Source organism: Tenrec ecaudatus, chromosome 6 (genome assembly GCF_050624435.1).
Source record: "Tenrec ecaudatus isolate mTenEca1 chromosome 6, mTenEca1.hap1, whole genome shotgun sequence".
Lineage (NCBI taxonomy): Eukaryota > Metazoa > Chordata > Mammalia > Afrosoricida > Tenrecidae > Tenrec > Tenrec ecaudatus.
Genome location: NC_134535.1, coordinates 165,838,325 through 165,861,046, shown reverse-complemented (window position 1 = coordinate 165,861,046; position 22,722 = coordinate 165,838,325). Strand labels below are relative to the sequence as shown.

General features: G+C 41.1%; 1 protein-coding gene across 1 annotated transcript in view; it reads right to left on the bottom strand.

Annotated features, from left to right (window-relative positions):
* Positions 1-22,722, bottom strand: part of MALRD1 (MAM and LDL receptor class A domain containing 1) — an 836,583-nt gene that overhangs the window by 259,328 nt on the left and 554,533 nt on the right. The window contains exon 30 of the mRNA XM_075553413.1: positions 15,785-15,913. Within this exon, the coding sequence (XP_075409528.1) occupies positions 15,785-15,913 (129 nt within the window). The remainder of the gene's footprint in view (positions 1-15,784; positions 15,914-22,722) is intronic.

The window sequence follows — 22,722 nt, the reverse complement described above, 5'->3', positions numbered from 1 at the left end:
GGATTAGGGTAGAACCAATCACAATGATCGACATATGGCCCCCATCCTAGAGGGAAGGACAGCAAAGTGGGTGAAATGAAACAGCAGTTAGTGTAAAACATGAAAAAAATCAATTTATCAATTATCAAGGGGCATGGGGGATGAAGGGAGGAAAACAAGGAGCTGATGCCAGAGGCTCAAGTAGAAAGAAAATGTTTTGAAAAAGATGATGACAACAATGTAAAAATGTGTTTGACACAATGTATATATAAATATGGAATGTGATAAGAGTTATAAGAGGCCCCAATAGGATAAAATTTAAAATAAAAGAAAAATCAAATCCACTTTCATTGAGTTGATTCCAACTCATAGCACTTTTTGTAACCCCCTTTATTGTGATCATGTATTACCCCTGAACTGTATTTACCACAATGGGAATCAATACATATCCACTGAACAGATAAAGTTTGGTACAGTGGTTACATTAGAAAAAAGTACATTCCACATTGATCTTTGCCAGGATCTCTTAAATGGATTCAAAACATTACAAATACACTTTTTATTGTATTATGTTAAATATAAACATACACAAAATCATTAATATCAGTGGATTTTAAAAACAATTGCCATTTCATATTCAGCCATATAAGGAGGCTTTAGGATCAGGTAGCAGACACCAAAGATCAAAAACCATTATTGAGTGATCACCTTCCCCACATAAACGCTGAAGACGAATGTGTACATAAGCAAGTGTGGTGAAGAAGGCTGATGGTGGCAAGCTATCAAGAGATATAGCATCTGGGGTCTTAAGGCTTGAATGTAAGCAAGTGACCAGAAGCAACAAAGCCCACATGGAAGCAGCACACCAACATGTGTGATCAAGAAAGGCTGAGGGGACCAGGTTTCAAGCACCAAAGGCGGGGGAGAAAAATCATATCATCGTGAATGAGGGGAATGCATGATGGGGACCCAATACCCATCTGTAGACAGTTAGACATCCCTTGCAGAGGGGTAGTGGGGAGGAGATGAGTCACTCAGGGTTCAGTGTAGCAATAATGAAACTCACAACCATCTGCTAGTTCTTAAACGCTTCCTGCCCCACAACTATCATGATCCCAATGCTACCTTGCAAACCTGGTTAGACTAGAGGATGCACAGCAGTACAGTTAGGATCTGGAAACACAGGGAATCTAGGACAGATGAACCCCTCAGGACCAACAGTGAGAGTGGCGATACCGGGAGGGAAGGTGGGGTAGAAAGCGGGAACAGATCACAAGGATCTACATGTAACCTCCTCCCTGGGGGATGGGCAACATAAAGTGGGTGAAGGGAGATGCTGGGCAGTGTAAGGTAAGATAAAATAATAATTTATAAATTCTCAAGGGCTCATGAGGAAGGGGGGAGCAGGGAGGGAGGGGGAGGGGGAAAAGGAAAATGAGGAGCTGATTCCAGGAACCCAAGCAGAAAGTGAGTTTTGAGAATGATGAGGGCAACGGTTGTATGAGGGTGCTTTGTACAATTGATATATGCATGGATTGTGATAAGAGTTGTTTGAACCCCAATAAAATGATTTTTTTTTAAATTTCAAGTTGGCTTGCTCAAGAGCATCATCATCCTTAAAAACTGTCCATAAACACCTCTGGACATGTTGCTCAGGGAGAGAGATGCTGATGAACAAGATGAACTGTGTCCTCCTGAGTTCTAGTATTAAAGAAATATTTGTTCTCTTCCCCCAACATCCCCAAAAAAAGGTTAATGGAAGAAATCAATTTTTTCCAAAACATTTTATTGGGAGCTAATACTGATATTTCATTCCATAGTTCAATCACATACAATTTCTACTACAATCAGTTTCAAAACATTTTTCCTTCTTGAACTCGATATCAGCTCCCCTTTAAGACCCTTATTCTCCCCCAAGAACCCTTATTCTACTTATTGTCTCTTTAGGACCAACAATACTGAGTTTCATACACTGAAAAATAGAAAACCATATAACAAGAATTCAAGAGGGTTAACCATAATGACAAAATACGTCAGAGATAACTCTAATAGGGGGAAAAAACAACCACAGAAAACGTGGATCGGCACCAACACATATAAGAAGGGGGTCAAGTGACAAGGTTTTAACCATTCAAGCCAGGCTTATTATTTTATTATTTTGATCTCCCTCATTCATCTATTCATCTCCTATAGTCATCTCTCCAGTACACTCTCTTTGTAACCAGTTTATCCCCATCCCTCCATTATGGGTAGAGGGAAATTATCAGAGGTTTATTTCCTATGCAGATCTCACAAGTGTATATTGGACTTCCACTCTCATCCATAGCCTTCCGTAACCAGATTCTGTAACCAGATTCTGTAGACCAGACTCTCATAGTGCAGGCTCTGATACTATTTCCTCTTTCAGCTTTGGATTATGTGATTTACAATCCTTGGGTCACGACTTTTCGTGTGCTTCTTCCGTGTGGACTTAGTTGACATCTCGCTTAGAGGGCTACTTGTTTGGAAACAGGCCTTTAGTACGCCAGACAGACACCATTCCATCTGAGAGCCAGCCAGCATCTTATTTCTTCATTATACTTTGCTGTGCAGCCCACATCTGCATGGTTCTTTCATGAGGCAGAATATTGACTTGATATAAGAATTAATTGATCTTAAATTGGAGCTAGGATTTAGTAGAAGCCAAAAAATTCATTCCTGGATCTATGTCTTTCATCTACCCTTTGCTTCCCTTAGACACCTCCTTGTAAATTTATGGTAGAGTCTTATCGATCATCTTCCCGGAGCATAAAGATAATTATTCTCTTAATACTGTCATTTACTAGCCCCTGGCACCAATTTTTAAAACACTGCTGAGAGAGGGGTGTTGGACCAGTGTAGGCAAACTCCATACAACAATACCTGAATTATTCACTTGTTCAGATTAAATTCCACAGATATTCTGGAATAATATATTTATATTATATATAATATTATATAATATGTATATTATATTATATATGTATATATATAATCTATGTAATATGTATTATGTATATATAATACATGTGTATATATAATACATGTATATAATCTATGTAATATGTATATAACATATGTAATATCTATTATATAATATGTATATAATATATTATATATAATATGTATATATAATCTTAATACAGAAAACAGGGCATTGATGTACTAACTCAATGCTGTCTTTAATTGCTTCAAACACCATGAATTTCAGTCTTAAATTCTCAGGTTACAGGTGTGTTTGAGGTAGAATCTAGTTCACCTAGTGGAGTTTCCACGTGGGATCCCTTTGGTGTGGCTTTGGAGCTTGTTATGGCTCTTGGAGGTCCAGGATTCGGTGCCCCCATGTGCACTTGGCCTGGGTCCCCAGTGTGTGTCCAGAAACTCAGGCTAATGTGGCTTATTAAGTACATATTACCAGGGATACCTCCCCATTAGGGACATTAAAAGTATTGTTAGTCTAGCCCTGGCCCCCTCCACCATCCCCTTTCTACCACAGACATGTACTTGTCTTCTGCCACATATTGTCTTTCCCCTTTTCTGACTTGACTTTCCCCTCAGTATCCCACATACATCCCTCTAATTGGGAATTCTCCTGTCTGGGAGGACCTCGTGATAACTTTGCATGGCAGTCACTTAGTGGTCAGCATCCCCTCTCCTTCCTTTGAACATTTGATCTCAGATGATGTGAAGAGCCCTCCACCAAAGTGACATTCAAAATATACACCGAGAGAGGATGGGGCATTGGCTCCAGTCAGGCTCTCTTCCAGGCTCTCTGGCCGCCATCACCTGCAAATTACTTGTCCACAGCAGCAGCAGTGGACACAAGTAGAATTTGTCCTTTTGTGATTGACTAACTTCACTCAGTGCGATGTTTTTCAGACCCCGCCATGACGTGAGGTATTTCATGGTTTTCATCGCTGCTTTGTTAGGGATGGGTAGTATTCCATTGTGTGTATCTACCAACTTTTTTTTAATCCCACTTTATACTGATGGTCATTTAGGCTGTTTCTAATTTCATGCTATTGTGAACCGTGCTGTGATGAACACCATGTCTGTTCATGATCAGTCTCATTTATTTGGGGTTTATGCCTATCAATGTACATATTGACCAGCCCGCCAGCAGAGTATAAGAATTCCAATCTCTCCACGCCGTCTCCAGCATTTGTTGTTCTCTGTGGTTTTTTGTTTGCTTGTTTTAATTTTAGGGTGGGCTAAGGGTTAGGGTGTTTGATGGTGGCTCATGGTTGTTTTCACTTGCATGTCCTCGTGTGCTTGTCCGTCATTCGGGGTCGTCCTTTGTAAATTGTCTATTCAGCTTCCTTACCCAGTCTTTAAGAGGGTAATTTTTTTCTCTTCTATTTGTAGGCTTATAGTATTCTGTAGATTTTAGTAATTAGCCTTCTGTTATGTCATAGCTAAATATCTTTTCCCAATCTGTAGGGTCTCGTGTTATTTTTGATGAACTCTTCTGATGTACACAAGTCTTTTTTGTTTAATAGGACCCATTCATCTAGATTGTCTTCCACCATGTGTGCTTCCTTTGCTAGATCTGGAACACCATAGATGCCCTGCACTGGGGTCCTTAGATTTGTCCCAATGGAAGATCCTTACAGCTTTGAGTTTTACATTTAAGTGTTTGATATACTATGAGTTTGTTTCTGTGCCTGGGATGAGATATGAGTCTTTTTCATTCTTCTGCAGATGGGTATCCAGTTTCTCCAGCACCATTTACTGAAGATGGCATATCCTCCCCATTTGATGCTCATTGGGCTTTTGTCGAAAATGAGGTGCCTGTATGTGAATATTTTTGTGTCTGGGATTTCTGCCCTGCTCCATTGGTATATGTGTCTATCATTATACCAGTACCAGGCGGTTTTGACAACTGTGGCTGTGTAGTAGGTTTTGAGGTCAGGTAGCACAAGACCACCTACTTTGTTCTTCTTTTTGAGAAGTTCTTTGCTTATCATTGCTTTTCTTCCCCCTCCCTATGAACTTGCTAATTAGTTTTTCCATTTCTTAAAAAAACAACAACAAATAATAGTAGGGTTGGGATTAAGATTGCATTGAATTTGTCCTTTGCTTTAGGTAGTATTGACATGTTCACAATATTGAGTTTTCTTATCCATGAACACAATATTTTCTTCCATTCATATAGGTCTCTTTGGTTTCTGTAATAGTGTTCTGTAGTTTTCTTTGTACAAGACTTTTGTTTCTTTGGTTAGGTTTCTTCCAAGATTTTCAGCTTTTGTGTGGCTATGTGAACAGTATTGTTGTCTTGATGTCCTTTGGGAGTTCTAATCACTAGTGTATCAGAATCCAGTGCTTTCTGCTTGTCAATCTTGAATCATGCAATTTTACTAAACTCCTCAATTGTTTCCAACAATCGGCCATTGGCTTTACCTATATGGCCTTAATTGTGTTGAACGATTTCCCTTCCATTCTTATCCTGTTAAGTGCTTTTCTTTCCATTATTTTTTAATTCCATTTTTTCCACACAAAATTTTGGCGCGCTCTCGTTTATTCACCTTACTTCCGTATAGCAGAATACACAGCATAGAAATGTAAAAAAAAAAATGGTTTTGTCCCAAGTAAAAAAAATGAGTAGGCTTTATAAAGTCCTTGGAGAAACAGAATGAAAACATAATGGCTATTTTACACACACTTGTTGCAGTCCCCGTGCAATACAACCCATAATGAAGGGCCCTTTGGGAGTACTGTGGGGAGAAGGTCCTTGGAGATTCTTGGTTTGGTGGTAGAATGAATGGCAGGGCTAAATACCCGTGTATTTAATACCCATGTATAAATACCACTGCAGCGAGAGGCAGAGGACACGACACCCTGCCCACTCTTTACATTCCTGGCTTAGAATACCGTGTTTACTTAGACCAGTGGTTCTCAACCTTCCTAATGCTGTGGCCCTTTAATACAGTCCCTCATGTTGTGGTGACCCCCCCCCAACCATAACATTATTTGCTTTGCAACTTCATAACTGTCATTTTGCTATTGTTATGAATCAGGTGACCCCTGTGAAAGGGTCGTTTGACCCCCAAAGGGGTCACGACCCACAGCTTGGGAACCGCTGACATAGACAATGCTTTAGCTTATCATGTTCCTTTATTAAGAATAAAAGAGGGACGCATCTTCTGATTGTACTGCTTTCATCTTTTAAAACGATTAGTCTCGTTAGAGAATGAACCTTTGCACTATGAGTTATAGTTTCAGGCAGAAATATAAATATTTGTTCACATCCAACGACTACAATTGAATCATGAGACATGTGTGTATTTGTTTTCTGGTCACTAGACAAAGGGCATGTCATTGAGAAATTCCCTATGACTGAAAAATTTCCAGGGAATATACAGAAGTGTGACATGGAAGAGAACTAATATTAATCCTGGAACACCAAACAAATATTGTCTACATAATTTAATTCTCACAACACTCAATAGACAGATGCTTTCATGTACACCGTAAAAGCCAAAACCCACAGTCACTGGCATCCAGTTGATTCTGACTCATATTGACCCTAAATGGGCCTTTGGAGGCTGTAATCTTTACTGGGGCATGCCACTCATCTCTCTCCCCTGGACCGGCTGGTGAGTTTGAACTTCTGACCTTGTGTTTACCAGCCAGGCCCAGCAGGCCTCCATATCTACTCTAAGGATGAGAAAAATAAGACTCTGGGAATGTAAGCAAGTCCCCAGCAACGGGGGAACAATGCCAGCATTGAGACTTCAATTTTATAACCCTACAGGGCAACCCTTATTTCTCTAAAGATCATTTTGAAGAAAAAATAAAAACCCAAACTAGTAATGTATCCCATTATTCACAATAGATTTTCTGACTGCAGGAAGCCAGGCTCTTGCCTCTAATTCATTCAAAAGATCATCAGTAAAAACGATTAAAGTCAGTTTGTAGAATTCGTACATCACCTGCCTGCCTATCTGTGTAGTGTACTGTTCTTCTTTTTTTTATGTAAGCAAAGTCTAATAAGAGGTCTTGAGGAAAAACAACTATTGGATTTGTCAGCAAATTGCTTTTATTTCAATAAATTCAAATACTTTTTGCAGTAGTCTGTCAGAGCTCTGATAACCACTAATCACATCTGCTGATATCATTGACTTCAGTTTCTGAAAATCCAGTCGGCAGCTCTGATTCCACATCAATACCTCAAATAACTGTGGGGAAAAATAAACTCACAGGGGGCAGTCCAGGCAGAAAAATGAGTGAACCAAAACGTAAATCAGCAGATTTTCACATTTGAAACTAGAAATCTTCATTCTCTTATAGTTTGTAAAACCATATTTGCAGTAGGTATGCACATGTGTGTCGGCATCTCCGGTCATGTACACTCACAGGTGCCACTGTTCACCTGAAATACTGAAACTGTGGTATCTCTAATATGAATACCACTTGTTGCAGTTTAATGTTAATTAGGGAATTTTTAATTTTATAATAAAAATGAACATCACAGTTAAAAAGTTCCTGCTCCCCAAACCCTCCAGTACCTCCGATGTCTTTTCAATGTGGAAATTAAGGTTTTGAAGCCTAAGTCAATGTCTTCTTCATGGTACATACATACATACATATTACACATATGGCATAGGTGTGTAGTGATGTAAATATGCAAATACATCTATATAAGACATCACACAAACAGAAAGCTTAGACAACAAAAGGAATTAGTATTTGGAATTTTAAGATTCATGCCCTTCAGGGACCTGCATCTTAGTTTTTGTTAAAAGTGATTTTTGGCCTGTGTTTTGTTTTGTTTTAAAAAATGCCACTAGGGATTAAATCCCTCAAAATTAATTAGAATTAATACAGATAAGAATAGCTTAATCTTTTCTGTGTTAAGCCATCAATATATTTATTATATTGGCCTATCAATTGGGTCCTTATTATTATTCTTTTAAAAATAAAAGATTGTGATTGAAAATAACTGTGATTTATACTTATCTAAACATGTAAAACATTATATAGATCAAGAAAACGTTTGTTTCCCCAGATGGAGAACACATGGCATGAAAAATGTGTTTTTATATTAATTATGTTTATATAATGTGTTGTCAGTAGAACTTACTGGTAACTTGCATTCCCTGATAAATCTGTTGGGAAAAGTTGTAGATTACTTTTTGTCCTCAAACTTTTAAGTAGACTTTAAAAGAATATTTTGGATTTACAAGGACATCGGTACGATATTAAAGCTATTTCACATAGAGTCCATACCTCATTTCTATTGTAATAACTCACAGGATTAGAGTCTATGGTATACAGTCAATGAGACAGTGTGGACACACAATTATTGAAAGAAGCCTGAACTTTAGGTGCCAAAGCTTGTCACCTAGTGTAGTTTTACTATTGGGGAACTCCTAGTCATCGTGTTTCCGTGAGCTCCTCTTGTCTCCTTCAGGCACATTTTGTTTGTTTTCATTCATGGAAAGCCCTGCGATGGACCATCACTGATCCCTTTCCTTCTGGTGTGTCCCCTTTCCATTTCTCCTCTCTTCCTCACCCCTGTGAAAGGCAGCCTTGAATAAATGCTGTCCTTTTGATCTTAAAGGGTTGATTAAGGAGGGGCTTGCTTGTTGTACTTACAGTGTGGACCTTTGGTAGCTCTACACCGCCCACAGTGAGCCCGAGGCTGCGTGCAGGGTTCCCACAGTCAGAGAGGGATGGAATATGGGGCTCAGCAGGGGTCCTATTGGGTGGCAGTCTGGAGGGGCAAATCTCCTCCCACCAGTGGGTCACTGAGCTAGGGGAGCGGGGGCTCCAGGAGCCAGTCTCTGTGCTGAGCTCCACTGCATATATCATATGTATTGTTTGGCTGAAAATTTAGTCCTGGGCATGAGTTCAGGTTCACCACAGAAGAGTGACTAGTGATCTTAATCTTAGGGGTTCCATCAGTCTTTATTCGACAAGCAAGCCTCCCCCCATCCCCTTTTCTTAGGAGTTTTATTTTTGGTCTTTATCTAGGATCTTCAAATTTGATGCCTTTCAGAGTGGTGACTGGTGGTAGCCAGGCTCCACTTTGTCATTCAACTCAGGAGCATGGAAGCTGGTGTTTATATTGTCTATTAGTAAACTAGGCTAGTTGTTCTCCTGCATTTTAAAATTTTCTTCCCTCCAGATGGGGATGGATCAATAGTTGCACCATAAATGGTGCTCACAAGCTTTTAGGTTAGTTAAAATATCGGGCCCATTTTTTTAAATTACATTTTAAAAACTACATTAGTGTGTGTGTATATGTATATATATATATATTAGAGAGAGAGAGCAATTCAAAAACACCAGATGTTCCACAAGAAAAAGATAAAGACTTTCTACTTCCATAAAGAGTTACAATTTCAAAGCAGTTCTACTCTGTCCTAGAGGGTCACTGTGAGTCAGCATCGACTCAATGGCGGTGAGTTTTGCTTTATAGTATTACAAAAACTCAAACTCAAAATTCACTGCCTTTGAGTCAATGCTGACGCATAGTGACTCTATAGTAGTTGTGTAATTTGGATACAAGCCCTTCATTGGATTTGCTTAGCAAAAACATTCTTTCAGACTGCACCTGTATATTTATAGATCTTTGAATTTCAGGGATCTCTGAAGCAGACACTCCAGAGCCCAGAGCTTTATTCGTGGTGAGCTTGTATGCTCCATGGATCACTTTGCCAGCGTGCTGGTTCCAGGAATTAGAAAAAGGCAATTTCTAAGACATACAAAAAAGCATGAACACTTCAACCAAGTTACTCACAGGAGGGGAGGAGGTTGCTGGGAACGTGAAGACATTAATATACTTTCACATGGCTGCCTTTTGCAGCCTTGGCCAGGGAACAAGGTCAATGTGTCTGTTTTATCTCAGAAGGAGGGACAGTCCAGAATTGCTTCAATCAGCTCCCCAGGACGAGCTGTTAACATCCTTCCATGACCGTGGGCCATTTGATATGTTGGTCCTGTCCAGTTTGCCTGGGGAACAAACAGCTTCCGCCACCCCCTCCGTCCATCTCTGCCTTTTTAATTTTTTAAACAGTCAATTGCTATGGGTTCTATTCATTTCAAAGCACCTTATAATAATAATAAACACTTCAATAATTTTCAATAAAGATGCAGTTAAAAAAGTAAGAAAAATTCATCAGTAAAATTCAAAATGTTACACAATTTTAGGTGACCATCCTGGCTAACTATTTTTCACATGAGTTTTGGGTTTCCACCATACTCCACAATCTTTCACAACTGGATGTTTACAATTTTAGCTGTGATAAAATTTCCTTCGACATAAGTGGATGACACATGCTGGAGTGTTTCTCCCATGTGGACTTAGGCGATTCCTTGCTAGATGACCGCTTGTTTGAATACAAGCCTTTAAGACCCCACACACTATTCCGATTGATAGCCGGGCACCATCTGCTTTCTTCACCACACTCACTTACCCACACTTATCTTCAGTGGCCAATTCCAGAAGGTATCACCTGCCTTTTCATTCTGTTTATAGTGTCTTTTGCAAAATAGAAGTTTTAAATGTTCATGAAGTACAACTTAATACTTTTGTTTCTTTTGTTATTAGCCAATATGAAGGTCACAAACATTTCCTCTGATCTGTGCCGTAGGAATTTCGTTGTCTTATGTTAAACTTTTAAAGGTCTAAGTCTAGAGCCATTGATCATTTTCTTTTTTGGGTTCAAACATCTGCTCAAATTTTCCAGTACCATTTGTTCAAAGACTATCCTTCCTCCTTTTCATTGTCTCTGATCCTTGTCAAAGATCAGCTGACACCCTATGTAAACATCCATTTTCAGATCTATTATTCTACTGCATTTATGCGTGTCCATTCTTCCAATTACCATGTTGTCTTGATGAAAGTAGTGTTACGGGACATCTCCAAGTTGAGTCGTGGCAATACTCCCGTTTTGTTCTTCAGTATTGTGTTAGCTATTCTCAGCAATGTGGCTTTCCATGTAAACTTTGAAATCAGTTTATCGCTATGACATACCCTCCTGGGATTTGGGTTGGAACTGTAGATCCAGTTGGGAAGAATTGTATTGTGTCTTTCCACCTATGAACTTGAGATACTTCTCTCTATATTGGGGTATTTAGGTGTCTTTCCTTTCCAAAGAATTACTGTTTTAAACACACAGAGCCTATTTTGTTAGATTCATATCAAAATATCAAAATGTTGGTGTTATTGTAGAAGATATTATGCTTTCAATATAATATTCCAGTGGTTCATTGTTAGTTTATGTGAGAGCAATTTACTGATGCATAATAGCATTATTATACCCTACAATTTTGCAATGCAGATCATTTGTTCTAGGTGTTATTTCACTCAATTTGTGGAACTTTCAACAATGATACTCATGTTATCTGCAAAAAATCAAAAATTTAAAAAATTTCCTTTGCTTTTGTTTATACATGATCTGTTCTTCTCTTGTTTTACCGTATTGCACTGTGCTTCCTAGGTTCCTGTTGAACAGGAGGTAGCAGAGGACACGGTGTGTTCGAACCTTATAGATAAAGTATTCGGTTCCCATCCATTAAGGATAATGTCCACTGTTGTTGGCAGGGGCCTGTGTTACCAATGCCCTTGTTTGGGAGGGGCTGCAAAGCTTTCAGAAAGACAAGAGTCCTCTTTGTGTGCTGCATTTTACCAAATGCTTTTCCTCCATCAGTTGTATGAACATATTATTTTTCTGTCTTTGCCTGTTGATGTGGCAGAACAGATAAATTGGTTTTAAATGTTGAAACAGAGTTGGCGAACCACTTAGAAATGGTATATCATTATTTTTAAAAATTGGATTCAATTTTGTAACATTTTCACAAAGTTTTGTGTCGTTATAGACTCATGAAAGATTGTTTTGTAGGAATGATTTCTTCCTTTATTTGGCTTTGTTTATAACATATTATAAGGAAAGATCCATCCCTGGAGAAGCACACCATGCTTGGAGAGGGGAGAAGGGAACAGAGGAAAGCCCGTGACAAGCTGGATGGACACACTGGCTGCACCAATGGGCTCAAATGTAGCAGCAATTGTGAGGATGGCGCGGGACTGGGCAGTGGTGCATTCTACTGCATTACACAGGGTCACGTGCATCACACGGACTCGACAGCATCTAACACCAACAACATCATTTACAGGACTCCAACTATTGTTGAACTATGCATAACTTTTTAATCTAGTCCAATAGCTCTCAGGTGACCCACTGCTGTCACTCCATCTTGTCATCAGCCAGCTCCAGGCTATCAGGAATATACTTTGCTTTTTGCACAATAGGTTTGACTTTTTAAAACACATCTAAAGGAAATGAAAGAACAATATTTCAACCTAACTTTTCCATTTTGATCCTGCTTTGACATTTATCTATGATTCAGTAATTTATTCGTATTACTGTCGACTAGTGTTCCGGGTATATTGTTTCTTCTGTGGCTGTTTACATCTTCTAACTATTAAAAATAATATTACTTAGAATATTCAAGCACAAGACTTTGTGTATGTACCTATTTTCATTTGTCTCAGGTATATGGCCAAAAAGAGTTTTGCTGGATCATATAGATATGAGAGTTTATATTTTGTTATATACTATCAGCCTTCCACATCTGGCTCAGATAAAGTAAATGGCACACAGTTTAATTTCTAGCCTGAAGCAAGCAAATCATAGAGCATCATGTCCTCAAGACATTATACAGCAGGCACATAATCATCTCTGAGGAACAACAGCTGAGGTGAACCTTGCAACTCGCCCCGTTTACTGTCTTAAGAAAGTTCAAGGCTATGTAGCACAGGAAATGTACAGCTAGTGGGCTACCTGAAGTGAGAAGGAGGTGGAGTTGCTGTCCACAGAGACTGAGGCAGTGAGAGTTCTTAAGACAGAGCACTGACGGGGAAGAGAAGCCCCTCTGCCACAAAGCAGGGATCCCCAGAAGATCCCCTTGGATGCTTTCACCACCCTCCGGACTAGCAAACACTCCTGATTCACAAACGGTAACAGTGGGGTCCTTGTTTGCCTGATAACCTAAAGGAAGCAGTTCAAACCCATCAGCTTCTTCTCAGTGCAGGAGAAAAAAATATAAGGCTGTCTGCTCCCGAAAACATTCACAGCACCAGAAAGCCCAAGGATCAGTTCTTCCGGGTCCTACCGGGGTGGAATGAGTGGGGATCATGTCAATGGCAGTGGGTCGTGGTTGACACATGATGGTTATGCCTCTTCATGTAATAATCCATTGTTGACTGAGTAAGACTCTCTACGTAAAAGCAAGAGAGTCAAAGGACCCAACTATTACTAAGTAAATGAGCTGCATCCCAGAATAGAACTACAAAATATTTTAGAGAATATAAAAATATATAGAACTGAGCAATTTTAACACATACAATCTAGATTCCAGGTGAAAAAAAAACCAAAACGAACAAAAAAATTCACCAAGTATTTAGAGGAGCAGGAAACCCATAAAGAGAAGCAAAAGAAATGAAACACACAAACCAGCAAACAAACATCCAAAATTAAACACAGATGCTAAAACTAGCAGGCAAGGCCATTAAAATGGTATTTTGGGCCATAAATTTTTAACACAGTTTGTATAATGCAAAGATAATGGTAATAGGTTGCCCACAGATTATCACAGTTCTAAATAAAAGCTCATCAGTAAGACATAGGGGGGAAAATCCTAGAGTTAAGCATTTGCTATTTTTAAATGACATAGAGTTTATTCTTTCCTTTATTCTAATGAAACCTTAGATTATTGATGTCAGACCTTCTGCTTTTTAATGTATGCATTTAATACCATAATTTCTCTGAGGCACTGATTCTGCTACATCTCACATGTATTGACTGTGTAGTTCCATAATTTCATATCAATGTGAAGACATAGAAGTGTAGGGGTGGAGTCTTGCCTATCCATCAGGTCACTGCCTGATGGTGCCTCCTGGTGGGTGTAACCTTCTCATCAGGGGGCCCTCCAAACCTCCCCCCTCTCTCTGCTTTCACCTTCTGGCTGGTGAGCCAAGCTGGGACCTGCCAGAGCCCTAGAGATGTGTCCACTACCACTGGGTCCAGGGGACTTGGCACCCACCAGCCTGGGATCTCCCTGCATTCTGCATCATTGCATGTGGCTGCGTGAGTCTGAAGAGGGATTTATGGACTCGATCAGATTGATGGACTTGAGTTGGACTGGGCTGGGATGTTTTCCTGATATCCAATTAATTGCTTCTTGATATAAAGCTTTTTCTTACACATATATGTGCAGTGCCATACAATTACATGGTGGCTGATGTTGGTGATGTGCTTTGCATGGACAGGTGACAGCTTTCAGTGTCTCACAAAAATCAGCTGCTCCACTTTCAATGTCTGTGTGAAGGCACTGCACATACAAATCGGCAGTGTCTCAAACTTCCAGGCTGCCTTGGGACTTGTAAGGAAAGGACAGGTAGACACCTGGCCATGAACTATTCTATGGGGCTTTCTTTTCATCTGTTATCAAGGTGGACACAAGAGATGCAACATGTTGGCCATGTCAACGCCACGGTTAACATTTATAGAAAACATACATGGAGGGGAGCCAGTACCCAGGGCTCGAGTAGAATGACAATGTTTCGAAAATGATAATGGCAACAGATGTATAAATGTGCTTGACACAATGGATGGATGGTGAGGAGAGCTGTATGAGCCCCCAATAAAATGATTTTAAAAAACAAAAGTAATATGAACGTCAAAAACAAACAATGAACAATAGCAACAGATTCTCAAAGGGAAAAACACCTTTCTCCAAATTACCCATGCGATTCTGACATTTTTAAGTCGACATGCTGAGTGTGAAGTCAGCCGCTGCCTTCTTACACCACTGTTTCTGGCCGTCACCACGCTCCTGTTCCACTTTGGAGCCACCCTCGGCCTTGCCTGGCCACAGCTGCAGCAATAAGACCCCCGCAGTGTCTCCTGACCCTCTCTGCCCTACCCCTCGTAGCCTCTGCGGCTGCTTCTGCATGCTACCCCGACCTTTGAGCTTCCTCTGCTGCCAGGCGAGCATGTTTCCCTGCACGGGAGAAGACGTTCAACTCCTTCTTGTGTGCCTCCTGCCCCATATAAGCACGTGCTTCGACTCTTAACTCTGCCAGCAAGCATTCTGCTCAGATGCATCTGTCTGAGCCCTGCTGTACAAAGACCCCTGCCTAGTGTCCTTCCAGGCGACCACCGCACGGGGCACACTCCCTGCATCAGCAGTTGGTACACAGTGCTTTTTAGCTCGGTGGTCAAGACTCCTGTTCACGATGCCCAGTGTTTCCTCTGTTGGTCGGGCAGACCCACTACTTCAGTCTCTTGCGGTCTTCAGTATTCACTGTTTCTTCTGGGACTATAAGGGTCTCAGAGCCTGGGCCCTAAGCCCTCCTTGCAAGGACATGATATGTTCCAGACACTTCTTGAAGTTAGTAACGTACACCTTAACCTCTGTCGGATTACCCCTTATGTCACAAAACACCTTGTCAGTTTTAAGGCATAGGCTACCCTCTAGGGCTATGAACTGACCCATCCCCTTGGTTAGTCACTCAATCCCCTTCATAATCTCTCAGTTTGCATAGTACCTGTCATTCATTGTGTGGACATTATAAGACCATGTCTCGAAAGGTCGTGTAAAGGTTCTTCACTGCACCACAAATGTGAAAGGTGAGCAATAGTTCATGTGGGGCTCTTCGGGCTATAAAGCAATCAACCGCAGTACATGAAAGCAAGACTTCCCATTCACGTGGTCCAGCAATGTGGATGTGCTTCTCTACTGGGAGGTTAAAATCCGTGCAAACAGACACACTTACCGCAGTGAGCTTCATCCGACCTGTCGGAGCAGTCTGCTTTATAGTCGCAGACAAGGTGCGATGCAAGACACTTTTTGTTGTCACACAAAAAGTCCGTGGCTTCCGGGCAAACCTCAGACGTCTCCCCCACTGGGGAAAAAACAACAACAACCGTCTATTGTCAATATTTTCTTTAAAGTTGAATGTTTCTTATAGGTTCTACACTATTAAACACATGAATTTTTAAACACTCGTCATGACTTAGAGAAGTCTTTGCTTAGAGATAAATCACAAAGAACATTGAGGGAATATGCATCCACTTCTTTACCCGCACCCCAGTCCCCACCCCCACTGCTGCAGCTCCTATGAGTGTCATCCCTTGGAATAGTGTGGCACGTTTGTTACAGTGAATACATCAATAGCAGTATCTAAGGATTCTTTCCAGCCCATAGCATACATTACCCTACTGTTATTGAGCTAGTTCTGACTCATAGCGACCCTATCTAGTTCTGAGACTGCACATCTGTCCAGGGGCAGCCAGCCTGGAGGCTGATGAAGCTGAACAGCTCCCCTCGTGCTTAGCATCCTAGTGCCTAACCCCCAGGACCCCCTGCACCCTAGGGTTCAACAGAGTTTGTGTTTATAACAGAGAATCACAAGACATGAGCAGAGTCGAATTAGTGTCTTAATTGCAAAGGCACTATGTCATGCCTCCACCATCCGGGTACCCTACAAAAGATTTCACGACCCTTAAAAGATTTTTGCTCTACCTTTGTATCCCTCTCCCCTCTCCCTGGGCGCCTGACACCAACTGCTCTCATTACTATCGCTATACTTTTGATGGGGAGCTAGACATCAGGGAGACAACTTAATCCCCCAGCCACTCTAAGGCAAAAACAAAGCTATAGAGATTCACAGCCTTAGAAACACAATGGAGCAGTCCTTCTCTGTCTTACAGGGTTGTCTCAAGCTGGAATGGACTTGATGCGAATGGGTTTAACTAGAGGGGCAGGAGAGTTCTGCCTTTTCCAGAGTGACCTATATGTGGAAGCGGACACAGTGTGGTAGTTATATAATCTGCTGTCAATTTGAGAGGATGAAGAGTGAAGGGGTGGAGTTTAGCCTGATGAGCTCATTCAGAGGCGCCAAGGAGATACATAGCTCCTTGGAGGCAGGACACATGCTGACTCCCTGAGAGACTCTCTACTAATAAGACACATAGGGCTATGCTGATGGCAGTGAGAGCCCTGGACTTGGAGGAACCATGTAGAGACCCACGCCCGTGTTGAGATGCTTCCACCACCACTGGATTCACAAGACTTTCCACCCACTGGCCTATGATCTTCCTGCATTCGGCATCATTGCATATGGGTCATGAGTCTGAAGAGGATTTTATAGATTGCTATCAGACCTATGGGGTAATATCAGACTGATGGACTTGATCTGGACGGGGCTGGGATGTTTTCTTAATATACAATTGGTCTTGCATATAAAGCTCTTTCTTACACACATATGCATGTTTATGAATTTGTTTCTCTAGTCTACCCGGACTAACACACACGGGGAAACCTGTGAGGGTAGAGCTCAATGGAACTTCCTGACTTTTCAGGATCTAGAAAGCTTTCCACACTTGACAGGGTGTTACCTCACCACTTTCTGATTACTTGTTGTAGTGAAAAATACAAGGACAACTGAATATTGAGAAAACATCCCAGCCCAGTCCAGATCAAGTTCATCAATCTGATATTACCCCCTAGGTCTGATACCAATTGTGTTAGTCTGGATACATTATAAAAACAAATCCACAGAAACTCATATGTATAAGAGAGAGTTTTATATAAAAGGTAAGTACATATCAAGAAAACATCCCAACCCAGTGCTGCTCAAGTCTACAAGTCCAACATTAACCCATATGTCTGCCACCGGTCCACAAAGTCCTCCTCCATCTCACAAAAGACAAGCAATGATGCTGACTGCAGGAGGAAAGCTGAATCAGTGAGCGTGTGAGCATCTCAGCCCTGGCAGTCGGCATCATTGTTTTCCTTCTCTCACTGTTTTGCCACCTTACATCAATTCTAGCTTTCACAGGTTTTACTGGTTGGTTTCTTACATCTAGGGATATGAAGATGCTTCTGTTATTTGGGGGCAGGCGTGTAACTTCATAATTTCTTTCCTTGTGCTATTTTATTGAGTTTGGGGTGAAAGTTTACCCAGAGAGTTAGGTTTCCGTTTGGCCTTTTCATAACCAAATGGCTCAGTGACATTTATCACAATGTGTCTACGGATGGATCTTGGCTGAAGCAGATAATGCCAGGTGATGTCTCCCTGTGTTTTATTGGCTAAGAAAGTATATTCAACTGTGCAGCCAGTCATTTCGACTCTGGGTTGCTAACAGGAAGGCGTCATCTTGCTCTGATGGCTTTGTGGAACATTCCAGACCTCAAAAACCAAACCAACCTCATGGTCATGGGGTCAATGCGGGCTCAGAGTGAACCCCTGTGGTTTGGTTTCGGAGACGGTAGCTCTAAATGGAAGTAGAATGCCCAGCCAGCCTTTCTCCCGCAGTGGTCTGTAAAGGCCCGCCATGTGGATCGCAGGCAGCCCGCCGCATCATCACTCTACCACCAGGGCTCAGACCTCGGCAAAACTTAACAGCTTTCTCTCACAGCCCATGGCCTGCCTTCCCTCCCCATTTTCCAACTGTGTGACCTTCAACCTCTCAAGAGCATATGCACCTCCTTAAATGATGGGCCTACATCTTCCTCAGCTTGCCTCCCATTCCTGTAGTCTCCATTTGGGATATTGCTCTCAGTGGGAGTGAGCGGATGTTCCAGCTTCTTCTGAGCTATGCATGGCTCCTCTCACCGTCTCCTGGCCTCATTCGAACTCTCCAGCACCTCACCTGCCACCTGGAATTCTGACCCTACTGCTGCATGTTCAGGGATTAGTTGCTGGGGAGTAAATGAGGGCATCCACTGACTTCATCGTCTTGGGCCATTCCCTCAGGTCACTTACTTTCATCGCCGAGTGACTTTCCATTGAGCAAATGCATAACTGTTCGTTTACCAATTCACCTATGGAAGGATCTATAGATACCTGTGGGCAGGTTTTGTGTGGCCACACATTTTTGACTTTTCAGTTTAATAGGTGAAGTCTTTTCTTGGCTTTGTAAGGAAAGCCAGGCTGACTTCCAAGGTGCCTATATGAGTTGCGTTCCTCATTGGTGGTATGTTCAAAGTCGACTTATACACGACACTTGCTCTCTTGGTACCACTTCTGATTGTTTAGCAAGTTGTATGGCTTTTACCGACTTGGTATCTTTTCTGTCTGTGCCTGCTTAGAATCTTGTAAAAGCTGGTTATTGGGACTGGACAGTGAGGGTTCACAAGCTCATGGAGCAGTCAATGAAAAGATACTGACGCTTCCAAACTTCTAATCAAAGCCTTCAAGACCATTTGGTTTGGGTCACCCATTCCTTTTCCAGTTTCTTTTTCTCATAGTATTTTCCATTCAAGTATGTCTTTGAACTGAAGTTTTCTTAAACATGAGATCTGCTGTTTAGTTCTCCAAGTAGTCACATGTGTGGTCCAGGAATGACCTTCCCTTCGTGTCCCCTTGTGCGAAGGCTGCTCTATCTTGGGGCTCAAGGAAGCAACTGCTATCTCTATCTGTTTATCTTTTTCTTTATCATTATAGACCGGGGCTAACACCCATGTTTCATGACTCCCCAACCCACCAGACCAAACCAAATTCATTGTCATAGAAATGAATCTGAGAAACAGCTGCCATATAAGATGGAGTAGAACTGTCCCAGAGGGTTTCTATGAAACAGAAACAGATTTCTGGATCTTTCTCAAATGGAGCATCGGGTTGGTTTGAATTGACTTTTTGGGGGGGCACCTGTCATTCACCCAGGGAACCTCTGGATTCTATTAAAATGCTTGCTAACTGTCGGTGTCTCTAGATCCAAGCTCCTCATTGCATTCTTCTAGACTGACTACGACATTGGCCAGGCCTCACTCAATGTCGGTGGCTATAGCTGAAGGTTTCGTGATGTTACATAAAAAGGACATAGAAAAGCGAGGAAGAGATTTCAAAACAATCAGTCATTTTAGAATCGTTTTCAGTGAAGTGAAGGTGGATTTTACAGATCCCAAGCACACCAATTTAAAATCTGAAAACAACTTTATCGATATCCACAAATTAAGTAAAACCCACCAACGTTTTTTGATTCCTTAGGTTCAGAAATGGCACGCTGGGTTCAGGTGTCATTTAAGTAAGCATCATTTCCTAATGAATGCAAAAAGTAAATGCCATGGACTTGGCTAAGAGTACATCCCCACTGTTTCGGGATCATTTCCAAAAATACAATAACTCAACACTGGATGATTTCAGATATATTTTTACTAAGGAGCTTTAGTCTAAGAACAAAAGATAAATGCAAGGCATCTAAGACAATAGCAAAAGTTTGACCTATGGGATTCAAAGGTGAAGTAAGGGTCATGTTCATTGTGTTGTTTAAAAATTTTATCAAGAAATCTTAATTAGCACTGCTGAGAATTTAGTTAACTCAGAGCAACGTGTGGACATTATTTAATAAACAGTTCTATACATTTGAGATTATTTTATTTTCTATACCATGGATATAAAGCCATATAATTGCTCCATGGGGAAAATGTATTTTGCCTTGGTTCTAAATAATTGGTTCTTTATTTCTTTTAAATAGCCTGCTTCTCTAAGGGAAGTTTGTTTTATTCAAAAATATAGAATAAAAAGACATGAAGAGAAATCAAATCAGTATTTCATTTGCAATAAATGTTGATTATAACTTCCTTGATAAACTAGCTGAATTAAAGAACAGGTACAAAAAATAGCCTCTAATTCAAAAAGAAGTAGATTTGCTTTAAGACATGAATGTAGTCAGACCATCTTTATAAAAACATCATGAGCACTATATTGGTTTAGGGGATGATTTTATACGTGGGTAGCCATTTTTCTGTCTATTCAATTTTTAAAATTGTAAAAACTGTATCTATTAGCCTATTAATATGAAATGGGAGCATCTAACATAATCTTTGCCTGTTGTTATAAGACTGGAAAGACCATTGGTGCTTGTAACAGAGTTTAATGTATTCTGAGTAGCAGATTATAGAACATGAAAAATCTAGATCACATATTGATTTGTCTAATAAAAATCGACGTTTTCACTAATGTAAGATACTTAGAATAAGCAATGCATGTTGTTTGTGGTTGGGTGATACGAAGTCAGTGGCAATTCTAGGCACAACAGAATGAAACACCGCCCAACTCTGAGCCATTGTCACAATGGTTCTTAAGCTTGAGCCCATTCATTGTAGCAGCCACTCTGTCAGTTCATCTCATTGACGGCCTTCCTCTTTCTTCACTGCCCTTTCATTTTACCAGAGGAACCCTGGGGGGGGGGGGGTAGTGGTTACACGTTGGCCTGGGAGCCTCAAGGTCTGCAGTTTAAAACCACCAGCAGCATCACAGGGGAAGGAATGGGCTTTCTACTCCCATAAGCAGTTTAAGTCTCACAAACCCACAGGAGGTCATTATGTGTCAATTTTGACATGATGGCAGTGAGTTTGGGTTTTGTTGTTGTTGTTGTCACTTAACCAAGCATGATGTCTTTCTCCAAGGACTTCTCTCTCCTGTCAACATGTCCAAAGTATGTGAGACAAAGTCTAGCCATCTTGCCTCTAAGTAACTTTTTGGCCACTCTTCCACATCAATCCTTCTTCATTTTTCTTTATTCAATGTCCAATTTTCACATGCAAAAGGGCAATTAAAAATACCATGGCTTAGATACAGTCAGGCGCTCCTCAGCCTTCATAGTCTCATCCTTGCTTTACTGTACTCTAAAGCGGTCTTGTACAACAGATTACCCAATGGACTCTGTCCTTTGATCTTTGACTACTGCTTCCATGAGTGTTTGTCAGGGGAATCCGGCCCCAGTACATTATCACGGGTCTGGTAGGTGCAATTGTACAGCGATAATAAGTAAAGATTAAAGTCACAGAGAGCATGAGAGATAGAGGAGAGATTGAAATAATGGAGTCAGGCACGATTCACGGCAGCATGCTCTCCTCAGCCCCACTTGGTCTTCCGCGTGGAGAGAGGGGGAGGGGAAGGAGGACAAGGGGGAAGGGAACAGGGGAGAGAGGACAGGAGATGAGAGGGGGAACCAAGGACAGGCCAAGAGGGGAGCCCAAGAGAGAGTTTTTGATTGCTAACTCAGGTCTATATATTTTTGGTGGGAGGACAAGCCCATGAATTACAGGTAAAGACATACGTCACAGGAAGGGGTTGCACTATAGGTTATGCAGCAATGAGAGGGGGACAATCTAGGGATATACATGCAATATTAAGAGGAGGGATTGGGGGTACACATGTGACAAGATGGGCGGATCCTAGATTCAGGGTGGCAGCCTAACTTTGGATGTCACTGAGCTGGTTTGACCTGTTCCCTGGATCTCCATAGAAACCATTATCAGTAGGATGTGAACCCCACCTACAGGAACCAAGCTAATGGTAGCAAGCCTTTAGGGAGAAGTAGCCCATTGTCCTTAACAGCAGGGAGCAGGCTTACCTGTGGTGGGACTAGACAGCAGTCTGGCAGCTGACTTAAGGGAAGTAACTTTACCATTAGCTACAAGCGCTGTCCTAAGTCTAAAATATTTGGGGGAGATGACTTGGGAGAAATCTTTTTGTAGTGATTGTGGATCCAAGCAAAAATAAATTCTTGGCACCCTCAACCTTTTTTCAGTGTCTCATGTTATCTATTAGTCCATTTGTGAGGATTTGGGTCTTCAGTACATTGAGTTATAATCCATACTGAAGGCTGCATTATTTGATCTTCTACAGTAAGAATTTCAAGTCCTCCTCTAGTGCTTCATAAGCCTGTTAACACATTTCAATTGGTATTTCATCAATTCCTG